The sequence below is a fragment of the Crinia signifera genome, chromosome 11, assembly GCF_055691185.1.
Source record: "Crinia signifera chromosome 11, ASM5569118v1, whole genome shotgun sequence".
Lineage (NCBI taxonomy): Eukaryota > Metazoa > Chordata > Amphibia > Anura > Myobatrachidae > Crinia > Crinia signifera.
The window spans coordinates 13,384,762-13,403,495 of record NC_139227.1 but is presented as its reverse complement, the minus strand read 5'-3'; the positions used below and the strand labels follow the sequence as shown (position 1 = coordinate 13,403,495).

Sequence of the window (18,734 nt, the reverse complement as noted above, 5' to 3'; positions counted from 1 at the left end):
CTATACCCACCACTACATTACTGACCCCTCTATATCCACCACTACACTTCTGACCCTCTATACCCGCCACTACATTACTGACCCTTCTATACCCACCACTACATTACTGATCCCTCTATTTCCACCACTACATTACTGACCCCTCTATACCCACCACTACATTACTGACCCCTCTATATCCACCACTACACTACTGACCCCTCTATACCCACCACTACACTACTGACCCCTCTATACCCACCACTACATTACTGATCCCTCTATACCCACCACTACATTACTGACTCCTCTATACCCACCACTACATTACTGACCCCTCTATATCCACCACTACATTACTGACCCCTCTACATCCACCAAAACATTACTGACCCTCTATACCCACCACTACATTACTGACCCCTCTATATCCACCACTACACTTCTGACCCTCTATACCCACCACTACATTACTGATCCCTCTATTTCCACCACTACATTACTGACCCCTCTATACCCACCACTACAGTACTGACCCCTCTATACCCACCACTACATTACTGACCCCTCTATACCCACCACTACATTACTGACCCCTCTATACCCACCACTACATTACTGACCCCTCTATACCCACCACTACATTACTGACCCCTCTATACCCACCACTACATTACTGACCCCTCTATACCCACCACTACATTACTGACCCCTCTATACCCACCACTACATTACTGACCCCTCTATACCCACCACTACATTACTGACCCTCTATACCCACCACTACATTACTGACCCCTCTATAACCACCACTACATTACTGACCCCTCTATACCCACCACTACATCACTGACCCCTCTATACCCACCACTACAATACTGACCCTCTATATCCACCACTACATTACTGACCCCTCTATACCCACCACTACATTACTGACCCCTCTATACCCACCACTACATTACTGACCCTCTATACCCACCACTACATTACTGACCCCTCTATACCCACCAATACATTACTGACCACTCTACATCCACCAATACATTACTGACCCCTCTATACCCACCACTACATTACTGACCCCTCTATACCCACCACTACATTACTGACCACTCTACATCCACCAATACATTACTGACCCCTCTATACCCGCCCTTACATTACTGACCCCTCTATACCACCACTACATTACTGACCCCTCTATACCCACCCTTACATTACTGACCCCTCTATACCCACCACTACATTACTGATCCTTCTATACCCACCACTACATTACTGACCCTCTATACCCACCACTACATTACTGACCCTCTATACCCACCACTACATTACTGACCCCTCTATATCCACCAATACATTACTGACCCCTCTATATCCACCACTACATTACTGACCCCTCTATACCCACCACTACATTACTGACCACTCTACATCCACCACTACATTACTGACCCCTCTATACCCACCACTACATTACTGACCCCTCTATACCCACCACTACATTACTGATCCCTCTATACCCACCACTACATTACTGACCCCTCTATACCCACCACTACATTACTGATCCCTCTATACCCACCACTACATTACTGACCCCTCTATACCCACCACTACATTACTGACCCTCTATACCCACCACTACATTACTGACCCTCTATACCCACCACTACATTACTGACCCCTCTATACAGTACCCACCACTACATTACTGACCCTCTATACCCACCACTACATTACTGACCCCTCTATACCCGCCACTACATTACTGATCCCTCTATACCCACCACTACATTACTGACCCCTCTATACCCACCACTACATTACTGACACCTCTACATTCACCACTACATTACTAACCCTCTATACCCACCACTACATTACTGACCCTCTATACCCACCACTACATTACTGACCCCTCTATACAGTACCCACCACTACATTACTGACCCCTCTATACCCACCACTACATTACTGACCCTCTATACCCACCACTACATTACTGACCCCTCTATACCCACCACTACATTACTGACCCTCTATACCCACCACTACATTACTGACCCCTCTATAACCACCACTACATTACTGACCCCTCTACATCCACCACTACATTACTGACCCTCTATACCCACCACTACATTACTGACCCCTCTATACCCACCACTACATTACTGACCCCTCTATACCCACCACTACATTACTGACCCTTTATACCCACCACTACATTACTGACCCCTCTATAACCACCACTACATTACTGACCCCTCTACATCCACCACTACATTACTGACCCTCTATACCCACCACTACATTACTGACCCCTCTATACCCACCACTACATTACTGATCCCTCTATACCCACCACTACATTACTGACCCCTCTATACCCACCACTACATTACTGATCCCTCTATACCCACCACTACATTACTGACCCCTCTATACCACCACTATATTACTGACCCGTCTATATCCACCACTGCATTACTGACCCCTCTATACCCACTACTACATTACTGACCCCTCTATACGCACCACTACATTACTGACCCCTCTATACCCACCACTACATTACTGACCCCTCTATACCCACCACTACATTAATGACCCTCTATACCCACCACTACATTACTGACCCCTCTATATCCACCACTACATTACTGACCCCTCTATACCCACCACTACATTACTGACCCCTCTATACCCACCACTACATTACTGACCCTCTATACCCACCACTACATTACTTTCCCCTCTATACGCACCACTACATTACTGACCCCTCTATACCCACCACTACATTACTGACACCTCTACATTCACCACTACATTACTGACCCTCTATACCTACCACTACATTACTGATCCCTCTATACCCACCACTACATTACTGACCCCTCTATACCCACCACTACAATACTGACCCTCTATATCCACCACTACATTACTGACCCCTCTTTACCCACCACTACATTACTGACCCTCTATACCCACCACTACATTACTGACCCCTCTATACCCACCACTACATTACTGACCCTCTATACCCACCACTACATTACTGACCCTCTATACCCACCACTACATTACTGACCCTCTATATCCACCACTACATTACTGACCCCTCTATACCCACCATTACATTACTGACCCCTCTATACCCACCACTACATTACTGACCCTCTATACCCACCACTACATTACTGACCCCTCTATACAGTACCCACCACTACATTACTGACCCTCTATACCCACCACTACATTACTGACCCCTCTATACCCACCACTACATTACTGACCCTCTATACCCACCACTACATTACTGACCCCTCTATAACCACCACTACATTACTGACCCCTCTATACCCACCACTACATTACTGATCCCTCTATACCCACCACTACATTACTGACCCGTCTACATCCACCACTACATTACTGACCCCTCTATACCCACCACTACATTACTGATCCTTCTATACCCACCACTACATTACTGACCCCTCTATACCCACCACTACATTACTGACCCTCTATACCCACCACTACATTACTGACGCCTCTATACCCACCACTACATTACTGACCCCTCTATACCCACCAGTACAATACTGACCCTCTATATCCACCACTACATTACTGACCCTATCTACCCACCACTACATTACTGACCCCTCTATACCCACCACTACAATACTGACCCGTCTATATCCACCACTACATTACTGACCCCTCTATACCCACCACTACATTACTGACCCTCTATACCCACCACTACATTACTGACCCCTCTATACCCACCACTACATTACTGACCCTTTATACCCACCACTACATTACTGACCCTCTATACCCACCACTACATTACTTACCCCTCTATACCCACCACTACATTACTGACCCGTCTATATCCACCACTACATTACTGACCCTCTATATCCACCACTACACCACTGACCCCTCTATACCCGCCACTACAATACTGACCCCTCTATACCCACCACTACATTACTGACCCTCTATACCCACCACTACATTACTGACCCTCTATACCCACCACTACATGACTGACCCCTCTATACCCGCCACTACATTACTGACCCCTCTATACCCACCACTACATTACTGACCCCTCTATACCCACCACTACATTACTGACCCCTCTATACCCACCACTACATTACTGACCCGTCTATATCCACCACTACATTACTGACCCTCTATATCCACCACTACACCACTGACCCCTCTATACCCGCCACTACATTACTGACCCCTCTATACCCGCCACTACATTACTGACCCTCTATACCCACCACTACATTACTGACCCCTCTATACCCGCCACTACATTACTGACCCCTCTATACCCACCACTACATTACTGACCCCTCTATACCCGCCACTACATTACTGACCCCTCTATACCCACCACTACATTACTGATCCTTCTATACCCACCACTACATTACTGATCCTTCTATACCCACCACTACATTACTGACCCCTCTATACCCACCACTACATTACTGACCCCTCTATACCCACCACTACATTACTGACCCCTCTAAACCTGCCACTACATCACTGACCCCTCTATACCCGCCACTACATTACTGACCCCTCTAAACCCGCCACTACATCACTGACCCCTCTATACCCGCCACAACATCACTGACCCCTCTATACCCACCACTACATTACTGACCCGTTTATACCCACCACTACATTACTGACCCTCTATACCCACCACTACATTACTGACCCCTCTATACCAGCCACTACATTACTGACCCCTCTATACCCTACACTATATTACTGACCCCTCTATACCCGCCACTATACTACTGACCCCTCTATACCCACCACTATACTACTGACCCCTCTATACCCACCACTACATAACTGACCCCTCTATAACCACCACTACATTACTGACCCCTCTACATCCACCACTACATTACTGACCCTCTATACCCACCACTACATTACTGACCCCTCTATACCCACCACTACATTACTGATCCCTCTATACCCACCACTACATTACTGACCCCTCTATACCCACCACTACATTACTGACCCCTCTATACCCACCACTACATTACTGACCCCTCTATACCACCACTATATTACTGACCCGTCTATATCCACCACTGCATTACTGACCCCTCTATACCCTCTACTACATTACTGACCCCTCTATACGCACCACTACATTACTGACCCCTCTATACCCACCACTACATTACTGACCCCTCTATACCCACCACTACATTACTGACCCTCTATACCCACCACTACATTACTGACCCCTCTATATCCACCACTACATTACTGACCCCTCTATACCCACCACTACATTACTGACCCCTCTATACCCACCACTACATTACTGACCCTCTATACCCACCACTACATTACTTTCCCCTCTATACGCACCACTACATTACTGACCCCTCTATACCCACCACTACATTACTGACACCTCTACATTCACCACTACATTACTGACCCTCTATACCCACCACTACATTACTGATCCCTCTATACCCACCACTACATCACTGACCCCTCTATACCCACCACTACAATACTGACCCTCTATATCCACCACTACATTACTGACCCCTCTATACCCACCACTACATTACTGACCCTCTATACCCACCACTACATTACTGACCCCTCTATACCCACCACTACATTACTGACCCTCTATACCCACCACTTTATTACTGACCCTCTATACCCACCACTACATTACTGACCCTCTATATCCACCACTACATTACTGACCCCTCTATACCCACCATTACATTACTGACCCCTCTATACCCACCACTACATTACTGACCCTCTATACCCACCACTACATTACTGACCCCTCTATACCCACCCACCACCACATTATGCCACAAGTGGTAATGCCACACACTGAAATGTCTATCACACATTATGCCACACATACCATTACATTACACACCAAGCACTGTTTCAACATTGGACCGCATCACAGTGGGTCCCTGGGCTACCACCATTCTGAGATGGCGTTAACCCATGGTCTACAGACCACACTGCCAGTGGGGCAGTGCGGTCAGCTGGGGTTCAGCACAATCTTTTCGGAACCCCTTTCCCTGCATCTGCAGGATGACATATTCAGGGCTGCCAAGAGAAATCCTGGGCCCCGGTACAACAGCGTCACGGGGCCCCCCTGGAGTGGCGAGCAACAGAAAAGAGGTGTGGCCATTAAAGGATATAGGGGTGTGTACCACACCATATACCCTTTATGCAACACAATAGTAGACCCCTTATACTTGCCCCTTACACATTATGCTACACAAAATTCAAATCGATTACTTCCTGCCCCGTTCGTATGCAGCAGTGTGGATAAAAGCGTGGGGTGGTGGATATGGGTTGCGCCCATGGGAGTAAGGGGTCGTGGCCACGGATGGGCAGATAGCGGCAGGGTCCCTACGGAGGATGGGAACTAGGTAATAGCTCCCATCCTCCGCAAGGACCCCACTGCTGTCTGCCCATCCGTCACAGGGACCCTCTGCCCCCCTGCGCTGCCCAGACCCCTATGCCATACAGCAGGGGTGGCCAGCCCACGGCTCCTCTCCCCAAGATCTGTGACTGGCACGATCATCCCCATTTGAAGCGCCGCCTCTGGAGTATAAGGATCCCAAGCTCACACACGCAGCAGGGAAAGCGGCAACAGTTCTGGCAAGAAGCAGCAGATGCCACTACTTGCAGTATCGCCGAGCTGAGCTGCCGGTATCTGCGGTGTCCCCCAAAGCTACAGATCCGGCGCCAAGAGCAGCTGCATTGTGATGGCCAGCGGTATGTGCACCTGGAGGGAGAGGGGGGATTGTGTCCATTAAACCTCTTTAATCTCATGTGATCCTGGGCAGCATGGTCCCACCCAGATCGCATTACATATATGATCCGTCATAAATGGGCCCCATGTAGCCTGTTCCCTTCACACACATTGGAGGTCATTCTGATTGACCACAAAGCTGCAAAATTTGCAGCTTTGCGGGTCATCTAAATACCTCAGATTTCACGCATGCGAACGGATGTTTTACATCATCATCGATTTGCAGCTTGTGTGCAGGGCAGTGCGGTCGCCGACCATCAAATCATTTCTCAAGCGCTCGCAGATCTAAGTCAGTCTCTGCTGTCTTAGATCTGTGGCGCTCCTGTACGAGAAGAGGTGGGCAGCTGACATCCGGTGACATCAGCTGCCCTCCCCCGGCACCCACGTCATAGGAGTTCCCATCGGCGCAACCCATATCCACCACCCCACGCTTCCGTTCACACTGCTGCATGCGTTCGGGGTGGCAAATAATCGGTTTGCTCGCTCACACAAAGTGGCTGCACATGCACAACATCGCTCCCCTGTGTGACCGTGCGGGGGAGCGAACCAACCTGAATGAGGGCCATAGCCTGTTACACACACACATAGCCTGTTCCTTCACACATACAGTACATAGCCTGTTACACACACACACACACATATACATACACACACACACACATATACATACATAGCCTGTTACACACACACACACACATATACATACATAGCCTGTTACACACACATATACATACATAGCCTGTCACACACACACACACACACACATATACACACATAGCCTGTTACACACACACACACACACATAGCCTGTTACACACACACACACACACACATATATACATACACAGCCTGTTCCACATACAGAACATAGCCTGTGTTACACACACACATATATATATATATATATATATATATATATATATATATATATACAGAGAACTCCCCAATGGGGAAAACAGCACTCACCAGACTTGTTCAGAAGTAGTCACCCGGGATCAGTGTCCCAATCGATTTATTCGGTCAAAAAGAAAAAAGGCCTGCCGACGTTTCGGTCCCTGAGGACCATTATCAAGGCAGTACAGCAATGCAGCAATAGACAGCGTCGTTCAAAACAGTGTATCAACACGGTAACAGGGGCAGGGGAGCCATGTCTGTGTCCCTGTTACACACACACACACATAGCCTGTTACACACACACACATATAGACATACATACATACATAGCCTGTTACACACACACACACACACACACACACACACACACATAGGGCGGGATGTACTAATGCTTGCCGCCGCGGAAGTTGTCTTTTATCTCCGCGTTCCTGCGTTCTCGAATGCACTAAAGTAGCGGTGGTTTTGTTCTGCTCTTCAGTAGCCCGTCGGGGAGTATCGCGGGACACCCGCGACGAGACTTCCTCCTCATAGACGGCTGAGTAGAATTGTCACGGCTCACATGCACTAACAGCTGCACTGTTTGCTAAAAGCGATTAAAGCAGTGGGCATTAACGCCACAATAAGCTGGCGAATTTCCTCATTATTTTCTTGTATTATTTGTCTACAGCATATTTATTTGTATATATTATATATATATATATATATATATATATATATATATATATATATATATATATATGTAATATTGCCAGCACTGGTACTTGGTGGATGGATAGGAGTATGTAAGGATGTAATTAAGTATTCTTTCATATTGGGTTATACAGAACCCTTTGACATTTTGCAAATCCCTTAAGGTACCGTGACCATCAACAAGTGCGCACTGCGCATGACGGCAAGGAAATAAACCTGCGCATGCGCAGTACAAAAAAAAACACACCATGACGGACGCACTGTCCGCAACTCCAGCAGGGAAGTCTGAAGTTTAGAGCATGAGGCGGACGAAGATGCACCAGGCAAACATAACGCAGCGTACAACAAACATTAGGTAGGCGAAAAAATAATAATAAATTGCGAAATTTAGTACATCCCGCCCTACGCCTGTTACACACACATATATACATACACAGCCTGTTACACACACACACACACACACATAGCCTTTTACACACACACATATATATACACATACATACAAAGCCTGTTACACACACACACACACACACACATATAGACATACATACATAGCCTGTTACACACACATAGCCTGTCATACACACATATATACATACACAGCCTGTTACACACACACACACACACATATATATACAAAGCCTGTTACACACACACACACACAGCCTGTTACACACACACACACACACACAGCCTGTTACACACACATATATCCATACATACACAGCCTGTTACATACACACACACACACACACACACACACACACACGCTTTTTGTCTGTTCCCCCTGTCCATAGCCATGCATTGCGGTCGGCATTACCTTTTGGAACAGGAACTTGGAGCAGGAGCAGGACAGCCATCGCTACGCTGACCGGGCTTAGGCAAATTCGGGGGTGTGGCCTAATCGCGGACCCGTGGCCACGCCCCCTTTTTAAAAAAAACCCGATTTTTTTTTTTGTGTGTGTCGGGACCCGGGCCCCCCTGGCAGGCCCGGGCCCAGGTAAAATGTACCCGCCCCCCCTGCCTCTTGGCGGCCCTGGACATATTCATCCGAAAGGATTGCATTGCAAATGCCGCCCAGATCCCATTTTATATGCGATACAATAATATATTGGCCCCAGAGAAAGATATAGGGAGAGAGACAGGGAGATCAGAGGGAGAGAAAGAGAAGTAGAGTGGATAGTGAGAGAGAGAACAGAGTGGAGGCAGAGACAGGGGGCCAAATGTAATAGGCTGAGAGTTTCAGAAAGTGAGAGATTTTGGGAGAGTTTTCCCATGTTTTTTAAAGCACCAATCAATTACACTGCAAAACCAGGTTGATTTTGCCATATAATTGATTGCTGCTTTAAAAAAACATGGGAAAACTCTCCGAAAATCTCTCACTTTCTGAAACTCTCAGCCTATTACATTTGGCCCAGGGAGTGCAGAGGGAGAGAGATAGAGTCGGATAGTGGAAATAAAGAGGAGAGTGGAGGGAGGAAGAGAGATGGAGGAGGAGAATGGAGAGAGCTTGGGGGAGAGAGAGAGAGAGAAAAAGAGAGAGAGAGAAAGGAAATGGCTGTAACAGACATCACTGTGTATCTCTCTTCACCCACAGCAGAGGAATTCATGTGCTGCACCAAATCTCTCTACCTCTCCTCACAATATAGTAGGTGTACACTAGTCATTAGCCTTCGGCAGCGGGGGTACCTGTGGTTAGCATAGGCGGCAGTGGGTCCCATCATCAACACAGCAGCAGTCATTAGGGTACCTGTAATCAGCACTGACGGAAGTGCAAACGGCAGCGGGTCCTGACATCCTGTCATCAGCTCTGCAGCAGCAGGTCCCATCATTAGCGCCAGCCTGTCATTAGTGCTGTCAGCAGAAGGGTCCTGCTGTCAGCACCTGCAGTAGTGCCAGAAACAAGGACAGTATGTAATAGAACATGAAGGGGGGTGGGACGCTGATGGGCGGAAGGGCTTCCCTGAGTTGGGGGAGGGGGGGTCAGAAGGGCACACGGTAAAATCAATTTAAAAAGCAGGGTAGATTAGATAGTTAAAAAATGGGCAGCACAGTGCCCTGTAAAACCAAGCTAGCGTTGACAATAAATATCCCCTAATGAGAACTCCTTCAGACAGACACCTTATGCATCCTCCTCCCCTCCCTCTGACACTAGCAACATCTTTACAGCACCCCCTTCCCCCTCCAATATCTCACATGTAACATCATGTGTATCTCCACACACACTGACAGCCTATATCCCACATACACAAAACCCCTCCTCCACACTAAAACCTGGCCTCACCATGGTCTCAGCAGGGCAGATGGCAGGCTCAGTGCAGCACACATTCCACAGGCAGATGTCCAGGCACAGTAGCAGCCAGGCAAGCCATCTCTCTCCTTCAGGGGCTCAGTCTGGGAGGAATCACTGCAGTGTTCTCAGCTATTAGCTGCACAGTGCTCCTGTAACGAGGCGGGAACGTGCATATGGTGGGCAGAGCCCTCAGCCAGTACTGCTGTTTAAGATGGCCATGGCGCACCCTACACTGATGCTATTGACCTATTTTGGGCAGGTGACCGTAGAATGCGGATTGCTAGGCTTCTCCTGTAGTCGCCACGTTTGAAGGAGCGAGTTGAGCCCACTTCAACCCCAATACAACTAGGTTTTACATGATGACAAGTCTACAGTGACTGCCAGAGAGAGTGCCAAGAGGAGATCTAACTAACTGGTGCTATCTGGTAGGAACACCCTACATGACGGCACCAGGCCAAGAACGGGGAGTGCGACCCAGTCACAAACACCAGAAATGGATGGACCGGGGTGCCTCCAAACAAAACACGTTAAAGTAAAAACTAGATACACAGTGAGGAGTATTCAATGTTTTTTGAGAGTCTGGCTCACCGCTCACTGTTCTGTGTCCCTGTGATCTCGCTGAAGTGCTCTCCACTTTTTCTTATCTCCTCATTTCTGACTTCCTCAGTATTCAACTTGTGGCCAGCTCGCCAGCCCCTTTTGCGAACTTAGCATAATTATGCGAGTTCAAATGGGAGAGCTGTAACTGGAGACATCTGTTTTCTCCTGCTCTCTACGTGAGCTGGTCAGACTGGGATATGAGCAGAGTGTTCATCTCAGCAGCTTGTGTTCCTCACATTTGTGGACTTGTATTTTTTTACAAAGGTTAAGAAAGGTAAATGTTTTGTTCAGTATTTATTTTACAACAAATGGCTGTGTGACTATTTTAATTGGGTTTGTGCAGACGGGTGTATTTTGTTCTGTTTGGCCTTTATCCGTGTGTTGTGCTTTTGGCATCGTTTCTTTGCCCTGTGTTTTTATTTAATTTATTTTATAATTGTTAGCGTGTTTAAAAGCCTGTTTGGGGGTTAGGTGAGAAAGAAGAGAGGAAGCATGGGAAATTACTAGGAGCATTCCAAAATGATTTCTTATTGGTTACCATTAAAATAACTTATTAATTCCAAATAAATTAATATAGAAGTACAGCATTATGGCACTTGCAATAAATACATTAGAGTACATTTTTTTTTAATTTATAAGCCATAAAAAACAAAAAAAATAACAACTTTAACAAAGATAGCCCTACAGTTCACCTAAAAAAGATGCCGAGGGAAAAATGGAGAACATCTCTAAAAAAAGAAACCAGCAGGACTCGCAATTTGTGCATTGAATACACTTTTTGAGAGATTCACTAAAATCCCCATTGAACAGACATGGGGAGAAGTGCAGGGTGAACTGAGTTAGCTTCGCAAAATATTTTTGGAGAAGCAACAGAGCTGAATACAGGGAAGCACAAAATAGGAGAGAAAAGTTCACTACTCTCCAAAAAACATGCACACTCACCGTTATTTACGGCGACATAGGAGCATTGAATACATGCCAGTAACTAACGGTACCCCAAAACGGACGTTTAACCACAACCGTGGGCCTCTCTGCACCTGGGAGAGCTGCACCAAATGTAAATACAAAGTAGCAAAGACACCAGGGCAGTTTGCCCACAGTGAAAAGAAATGAATATGGCAGCTTTCCAGAACTAATAAATAGATAAGGAAAGAACCAGGCTCCACTGGAGCACTTACATGACCAGAACCGGACACCCTACTGCACCAGAAGGATAAGTGCAGGCAAGGAAGGACTGACAGGTCTGGACCGAACAGTGACATAGATAAAGACAGGTCAGGACCAGACCAGACCACACAGCAGCAAGGCCAGGACTAACTGCAGGAAGCAATATCACTGGCAGGCCAGATCTCTTAAAAGGGATACTCTGGGCAATCAGCCCCCGCCGTGAGTCCAGCCCCTTGCTATACTAATATAATTCAGGTGACTGAGCGTGCACCGCCCAGCGTGCCCAGGTTGCAAAGCAACCTCTGGGCAACGCGGCCTGCACAGCCCCTGTACTGGTGTCACCCAGCCGGGCGGAAGTGACGCGTCCCATCCGAGCGGAAGTGACGCCGCGGGACCCAGCACCACCGGGTGGAAGTGTCTGGGCAGCCCTGCTCCAGGCGCCATAATTCTGCCGTGACGGCGCTGCAGCAGTGTTGTTGACAGTACCCCCCTTGAAGAGAGGTTTTTAAACCTCTACCCCCAGGCTTATGAGGGAATTCCTAAAAGAACCTCCTCTTGAGGTTATTAGCATGAACCTCTCTGTCAGGAACCAACAATCTCTCTTCTGGCCTGAACCCCTTCAAGTGATCCAAGAACTGCAGGGAACCAGGAACAAACTTAGAGTCTAGAATCTTTTCCACAAGGAACTCTTGTCCCTTAACATCCACGGAAGGAATTCCTCTGACAACCTTATGCGAAAACTTGTGGGAAAAGAAGACTGGCTTCAGAAGAGAAGCGTGAAAGGTTTTTGCAATCTTGAGAGACTTAGGAAGCAGCCACCGGATTAACCCTCTTAATGATTTTGTACGGACCAATAAACCTTGGCCCAAACCTTGCTGAAGGTTGGTGTAGTCTAATATTCCGGGTCGACAACCAAACCCAATTACCAACCTTGAACGGACAAGGGCATCTGGATTTATCTGCGAACACCTTTTCCTTAAAAGCCATCTACTTTAGAGAATCATGAATGTTCCTCAATATATCCTTGAAATGAAAGGCCCTAGATGAGGCAGAGGAGGAAGCTTGGGAACCACGAGTTAGCCTGAGGATGGTAACCGTAAACGGCAAAGAAAGGCGAAGTCTTGGGGGCAGAATGGATGGCATTATTGTAGGCAAATTCTGCCAAAGGAAGACAATCCACCCACTCATTCTTCAACTTGGATACGAAGCATTGCAGGTATTGCGTCAGAGACTGATTTAGCCGCTCCGTTTGCCCATTTGACTGAGGGTGGAAGGCCGACGTCAGACCAAGCTTGATCTTCAATGAGGCACAAAACAGTCTCCAAAATTGCATCACAAATTGTGGACCCCTGTCTGAAACAATATTCGCAGGCAACCCATGAAGTCTAAAGATATGCTGTAAGAATAAAGTAGCCAATTACTTAGTGGATGGTACCTGTTTCAGGGCCACAAAATGCACCATCTTTGAAAACCTGTCAATGACTACCCAGATGGTCTGACAGTCAGCAGACACTGGGAGCCCCACCTCAAAGTTCATGACGATGTGGGACCATGGCCTTAAAGGGATGGACAGAGGCATAAGTTCCCCAAAGGGCCTGGAATGAGGAACCTTATGCCTAGCACAGACAAGACAGAATGAATTCCTTAACATCCTTGGAAATTCCTGACCACCAGACTACCCAAGCCAACAAATCCAGAGTCTTATTGATCCCTCGATGACGATCCATCTTGTTGTCATGGAATTCTACCAGCACTTTATGCCTGAGCAATTCAGGAACAAACAATTGTCCATCAGGGGTCTGGACTAGGGCCTGGCTCTAAGCCTGATGAATGAGATCTTCCAAGGTAAATTTGAGACCGGCCTGGATACAGGTGGCAGCAAGAATTGGGGTGGCAGCTGCCAAGCGATCATACTGTGGAAGAAAACACAGGGAAAGAGCATCCGCTCTGACATTCTTTGGCCCCGGCCTATAAGTGATCAGAAAATTGAACCAAGTAAAGAACAAGTAGCAGGGGGCCTGCCAGGCATTGAGCCGTTTAGCCAGGGGCGTAACTAGATATTCCTAGGCCCCATAGCAAAAGTTTTTAAGGGCCCCCTATTTAGCAACTGATGGTAATAAATGTATGTAAAACATATTACTTAGACAGTAAAGATGGGCCCCCTTCTGCTCTGGGCCTCATAGCAGCTGCACTCCTTGCACCTATGGTAGTTACGCCCCTGCGTTTAGCGGCCTCAATATACTGCAAGTTCTTAGGGTCGGTTAAAACCAAAATCTGATGACTGGCCCCTTCCAGCCAGTGCCTCTACTCATCAAAAGACCATTTGATGGCTAGCAATTCCCTGTCACCAATGTTGTAGTTGGCTTCGGCGGCAGAGAATTTTCTTGACATATAAGCGCAAGGATGGAGGACTTGGGAGTTAGGATTACTTTGTGAGAGCACAGCCCCTGCTCCAACTTCTGAGGCATCAAACTCCACTATGAAGTGATGATCCAGATCAGGATGCCTGAGGATTGGGGTGGACACATATGCTCTTTTAAGAGCTTGGTAGGCCTGTTCTGCTTGCGGTGACCACTTAGATGGATCCACCCCCTTTATGGTTGGTGCGGTCAGTGGCCCAGCCATGGAGGGTGAGCGGCCACACACTAGCTTATATTAGCCGTCCCACCAAGAAATTACCCGGTTTCCCAGCAGGGCCAATCCGCCCCTGCATTTGTATTACATTTATATCATTATGGCCCTTATTCTGGTTGGTGCGGTAATGTGCGCGTGCGGTCGGTCCGCCGATGTTTTGTGTCTGCGCATGTGCAGAGGCGTCTCTGCGCATGTGCGAACAGGACGCACGTCCAAATTCTGCATGAAATGTGTACACTACGAACAGGGGGTGGAGAGGGGCGTGAAGGGCTGTTTGGGCTCATTACCATATGTTTACACCCCGCGTTTCATGGGCGTTCCCATGAAAAAGCTGGGCATACGTATGGTAATGCGGTCGTGACGCACGTGTAGGGGGCGGACATACGACATTGCCGGATGTCAGCTGCCCGCCCAGATCCCTGCTTTTGCATGGAGAAATGCCCGTGTGGTCTGAGGTTGCGGGAGCTGCCTGACCACTCGGTCCTGCATTCGATGGTCTGTGACCATCGAATGATGGGGGAGGTTCCCTGAGATGGAGGAGGTGTATTCATGAGAAATACACTTGCGGTCCGTTCGGACAGCTTCTTACCGCATTCGGACGGAGTGAGCGATCCGTACGAAAGGCGGGGTTTAGGACGCACGGTCCTGGCCGCATATTCGGCTCCGTCCACACAGACCAGAATAAGGCCCAATGTCATGGTTGGATTATCCATTATTCAACCCAGGCTGACAGAAGCAGGTGGCCTATGTTACCAAATGCTTGATCTGCATGGTATTGAAGATTATACGGGTTAGTTCCACCATACACAGTTCCAGACCTGTGGGTAGCTGCTTCACATGATACCAACCAACTCTCCAATGTCATGCAGTCTATAGATCTGTATCTGTAACCTCTCCAAACCTTCACTTGTTATAATTATTTCCTGTCCTTCTTATAGAATATATAAGGGGAGCCCTAGACTGTGCACCCTAAATAGAGAGGTGCTACCATGCTTAGACTTGTAGGGCTGCTCACAGAAATAAAAGAGTACATGTGCCTTATCTAAACATCACTAATCAGAATTGTTGTACATTTTACAAATAAGCATTATGTATAAATGAGGTTCTAAAGTATGAGCCAAACCACTGCATCCAGGTAACCTCATCATCAGGTAGGTCCATAACATTCTAACATTCAAGTCCAGGGTGTGGCAAACGACCCCATGACACCACACTAGAAAGTGGCAATTTGACTCTTATACAACTTCAGCAATAGCCTGTGGTTCTGTTGGTGTATACTATAAATAAATAAATACATATATTCATTAAAATTATTTCAAAACAAAATACAAAAATATGAGAAACAAATGTTCAATGTAATGTTTGTGTGATATTTATTTGTACAATTTAGGCAGTTATATAAAACATGTGATTTACAAATATAGTTGTTGCACTTGGTACATGTGATGTTTGTTTTGTTATCATTCTTAATTCTTAATGCAAAACAAAATCATTGTAAAAACACTTATCACAACAGTTCATGGTGGAAAATCATGGTAGTTGAATGTATACTGTAGTTTTCATCATTTTATATGTCATGTCTTAAGGATATATTGGGCTTGTGGAATGATTTCCAAGCTCTTCCAAAAAATATTCTTATTGTTCTAGTTGGGGTTTATGGAAGTGATTTATTGAAGTCCACAGGACAAATGTTAAAGTCCAAAATTTGGTTTGGCTTTTTGTCTGTAACTACTACTGTATGTCATTATGTTAAGGGTTTACAGGAATGGTATGCTTATATTTTAGAGAACAAGCTTGTCTGTGCCACTTCTCTCATGATGGCTAGATTTGTCATAAAACTGAATTACTTGTAAATTTTTACATGGTTACTTTGCCAAAATTGCACCAGTTTCACTAATCCACTAGCTTTTCATTGATAGACCTTAAGATTTATACATTATATAGTCCAGCCCCAAAAAATCAAAGCAGTCCAACGTTCTGTACGCGTGAAGCATAATACTGTCCAAATGTTTCTAAGTTACTTTTCCCCATAAATGCGGCATCCTTCAATATTTGTGTTTTATTTTATATCATTTTTTGAAAATACATATAACATTGAACATTTCTATACTATATAATCATGCTGTTGCATACTGTGCCTTGCTACACCTGGAGTATTCATGTTCACATTGGCTTTAGAGAGTGTACCAGTGGGATACCAAAGAGAATTGGTTTGTGACCTGAATACATTATTTTATATAGCGGCACAGCACGCCCATCATGGATGGATATTTTAGGGTGTGATTTACTATGGATGTTTACAAATTGATCATTATTAAAGTCATTCACTGTACAGATAACAAATCATTTCTTTGTTTTCATTTTAGACAGTGAGATCTGCCATCGGTGTCCTGAGGACGAGTGGCCAGATGAGAGAAGAGTGAGATGTGTTCCAAAGACGTACGACTTCCTCTCCTATAAGCATGACACTGTGGTGCTAATATCTTCAGTAACAGCTTTATCTTTCTCTGCCGTAACATTATTTATATTAGGGAACTTTATTTATTACTGGGACACCCCAATTGTGAAAGCCAATAACCGGGCTGTGAGCATCATTCTCCTGGTCTCCATCTTGCTGAGCTTCCTCTGTGTGTTCCTGTTCCTTGGCCGGCCGGTGGATATAACCTGCAGGATGAGACAGACGTCATTTGGGACCTTCTTCTCCACAGCTGTCTCTTCAGTACTGGCCAAGACTGTCACTGTCTGCATTGCTTTCAAAGCCACCAAACCCGGCAGTCCCTGGAGGAAGTGGGTCACACTCAAAGTGTCTAATTATGTGGTCATTGTGTGCTCCTCTCTCCAAGCTCTGATCTGTGGTGTCTGGCTGTCTGTCTCTCCTCCCTACCAGGAGTATGACCACCAGTCCTATCAGGGAATGATCATAATTCAGTGCAATGAAGGGTCAGTGATTGGGTTTTACTCTATGTTGTGTTACATGGGGATCCTGGCCACTGTGAGCTTTGTTCTGGCTTTCATGGTGAGGACATTACCGGACAGCTTTAATGAGGCCAAATACATCACCTTCAGCATGCTGGTGTTCTGCAGTGTCTGGGTTGCAATGATCCCGGCCTATCTGAGCACCAAAGGGAAAAACGCGGTGGCTGTGGAGATATTCGCCATACTGGCCTCATGTGCTGGGGTTCTGGGCTGTATATTTCTCCCAAAGCTGTATATACTGCTTATAAAGCCTGAACTGAACTCCAGAAAAATAATGCTGGAGAAGACCAAACTATAAAATATTTCAGAGTGTCCTGTATAGCACTGCAGTGGCTTTATATTACCTGAATATTGTTTAATTAAACCAAATTGCATTATAATATTTGGTTATATAAAATCACCATAGATGCATTCAGAACTAGTCTAAGTGGTATCATGGTTACAGCATAGGGCAATGCTAATTATACAAATGTAATTTTATCTTAGATTTACTGTACAACTAATCTTCTATTGTAAATTATTCTGTGCATCAAACATGTTCCTGTAACATTGAGAATACAAATTACAGATAAAAACTATTTGTGTTTTGTTTTATTTCAAATTAAATGAAAC

At 46.2% G+C, this 18,734-nt stretch overlaps 1 protein-coding gene across 1 annotated transcript in view; it reads left to right on the top strand.

Moving 5' to 3' along the window:
- Positions 1 to 18,420, top strand: part of LOC146045019 (vomeronasal type-2 receptor 26-like) — a 51,955-nt gene extending 33,535 nt beyond the window's left edge. Inside the window, exon 3 of the mRNA XM_083163721.1 lies at positions 17,513 to 18,420. Coding sequence (XP_083019847.1) covers positions 17,513 to 18,420 — 908 coding nt within the window. The remainder of the gene's footprint in view (positions 1 to 17,512) is intronic.
- Positions 18,421 to 18,734: the final 314 nt, after the last annotated feature.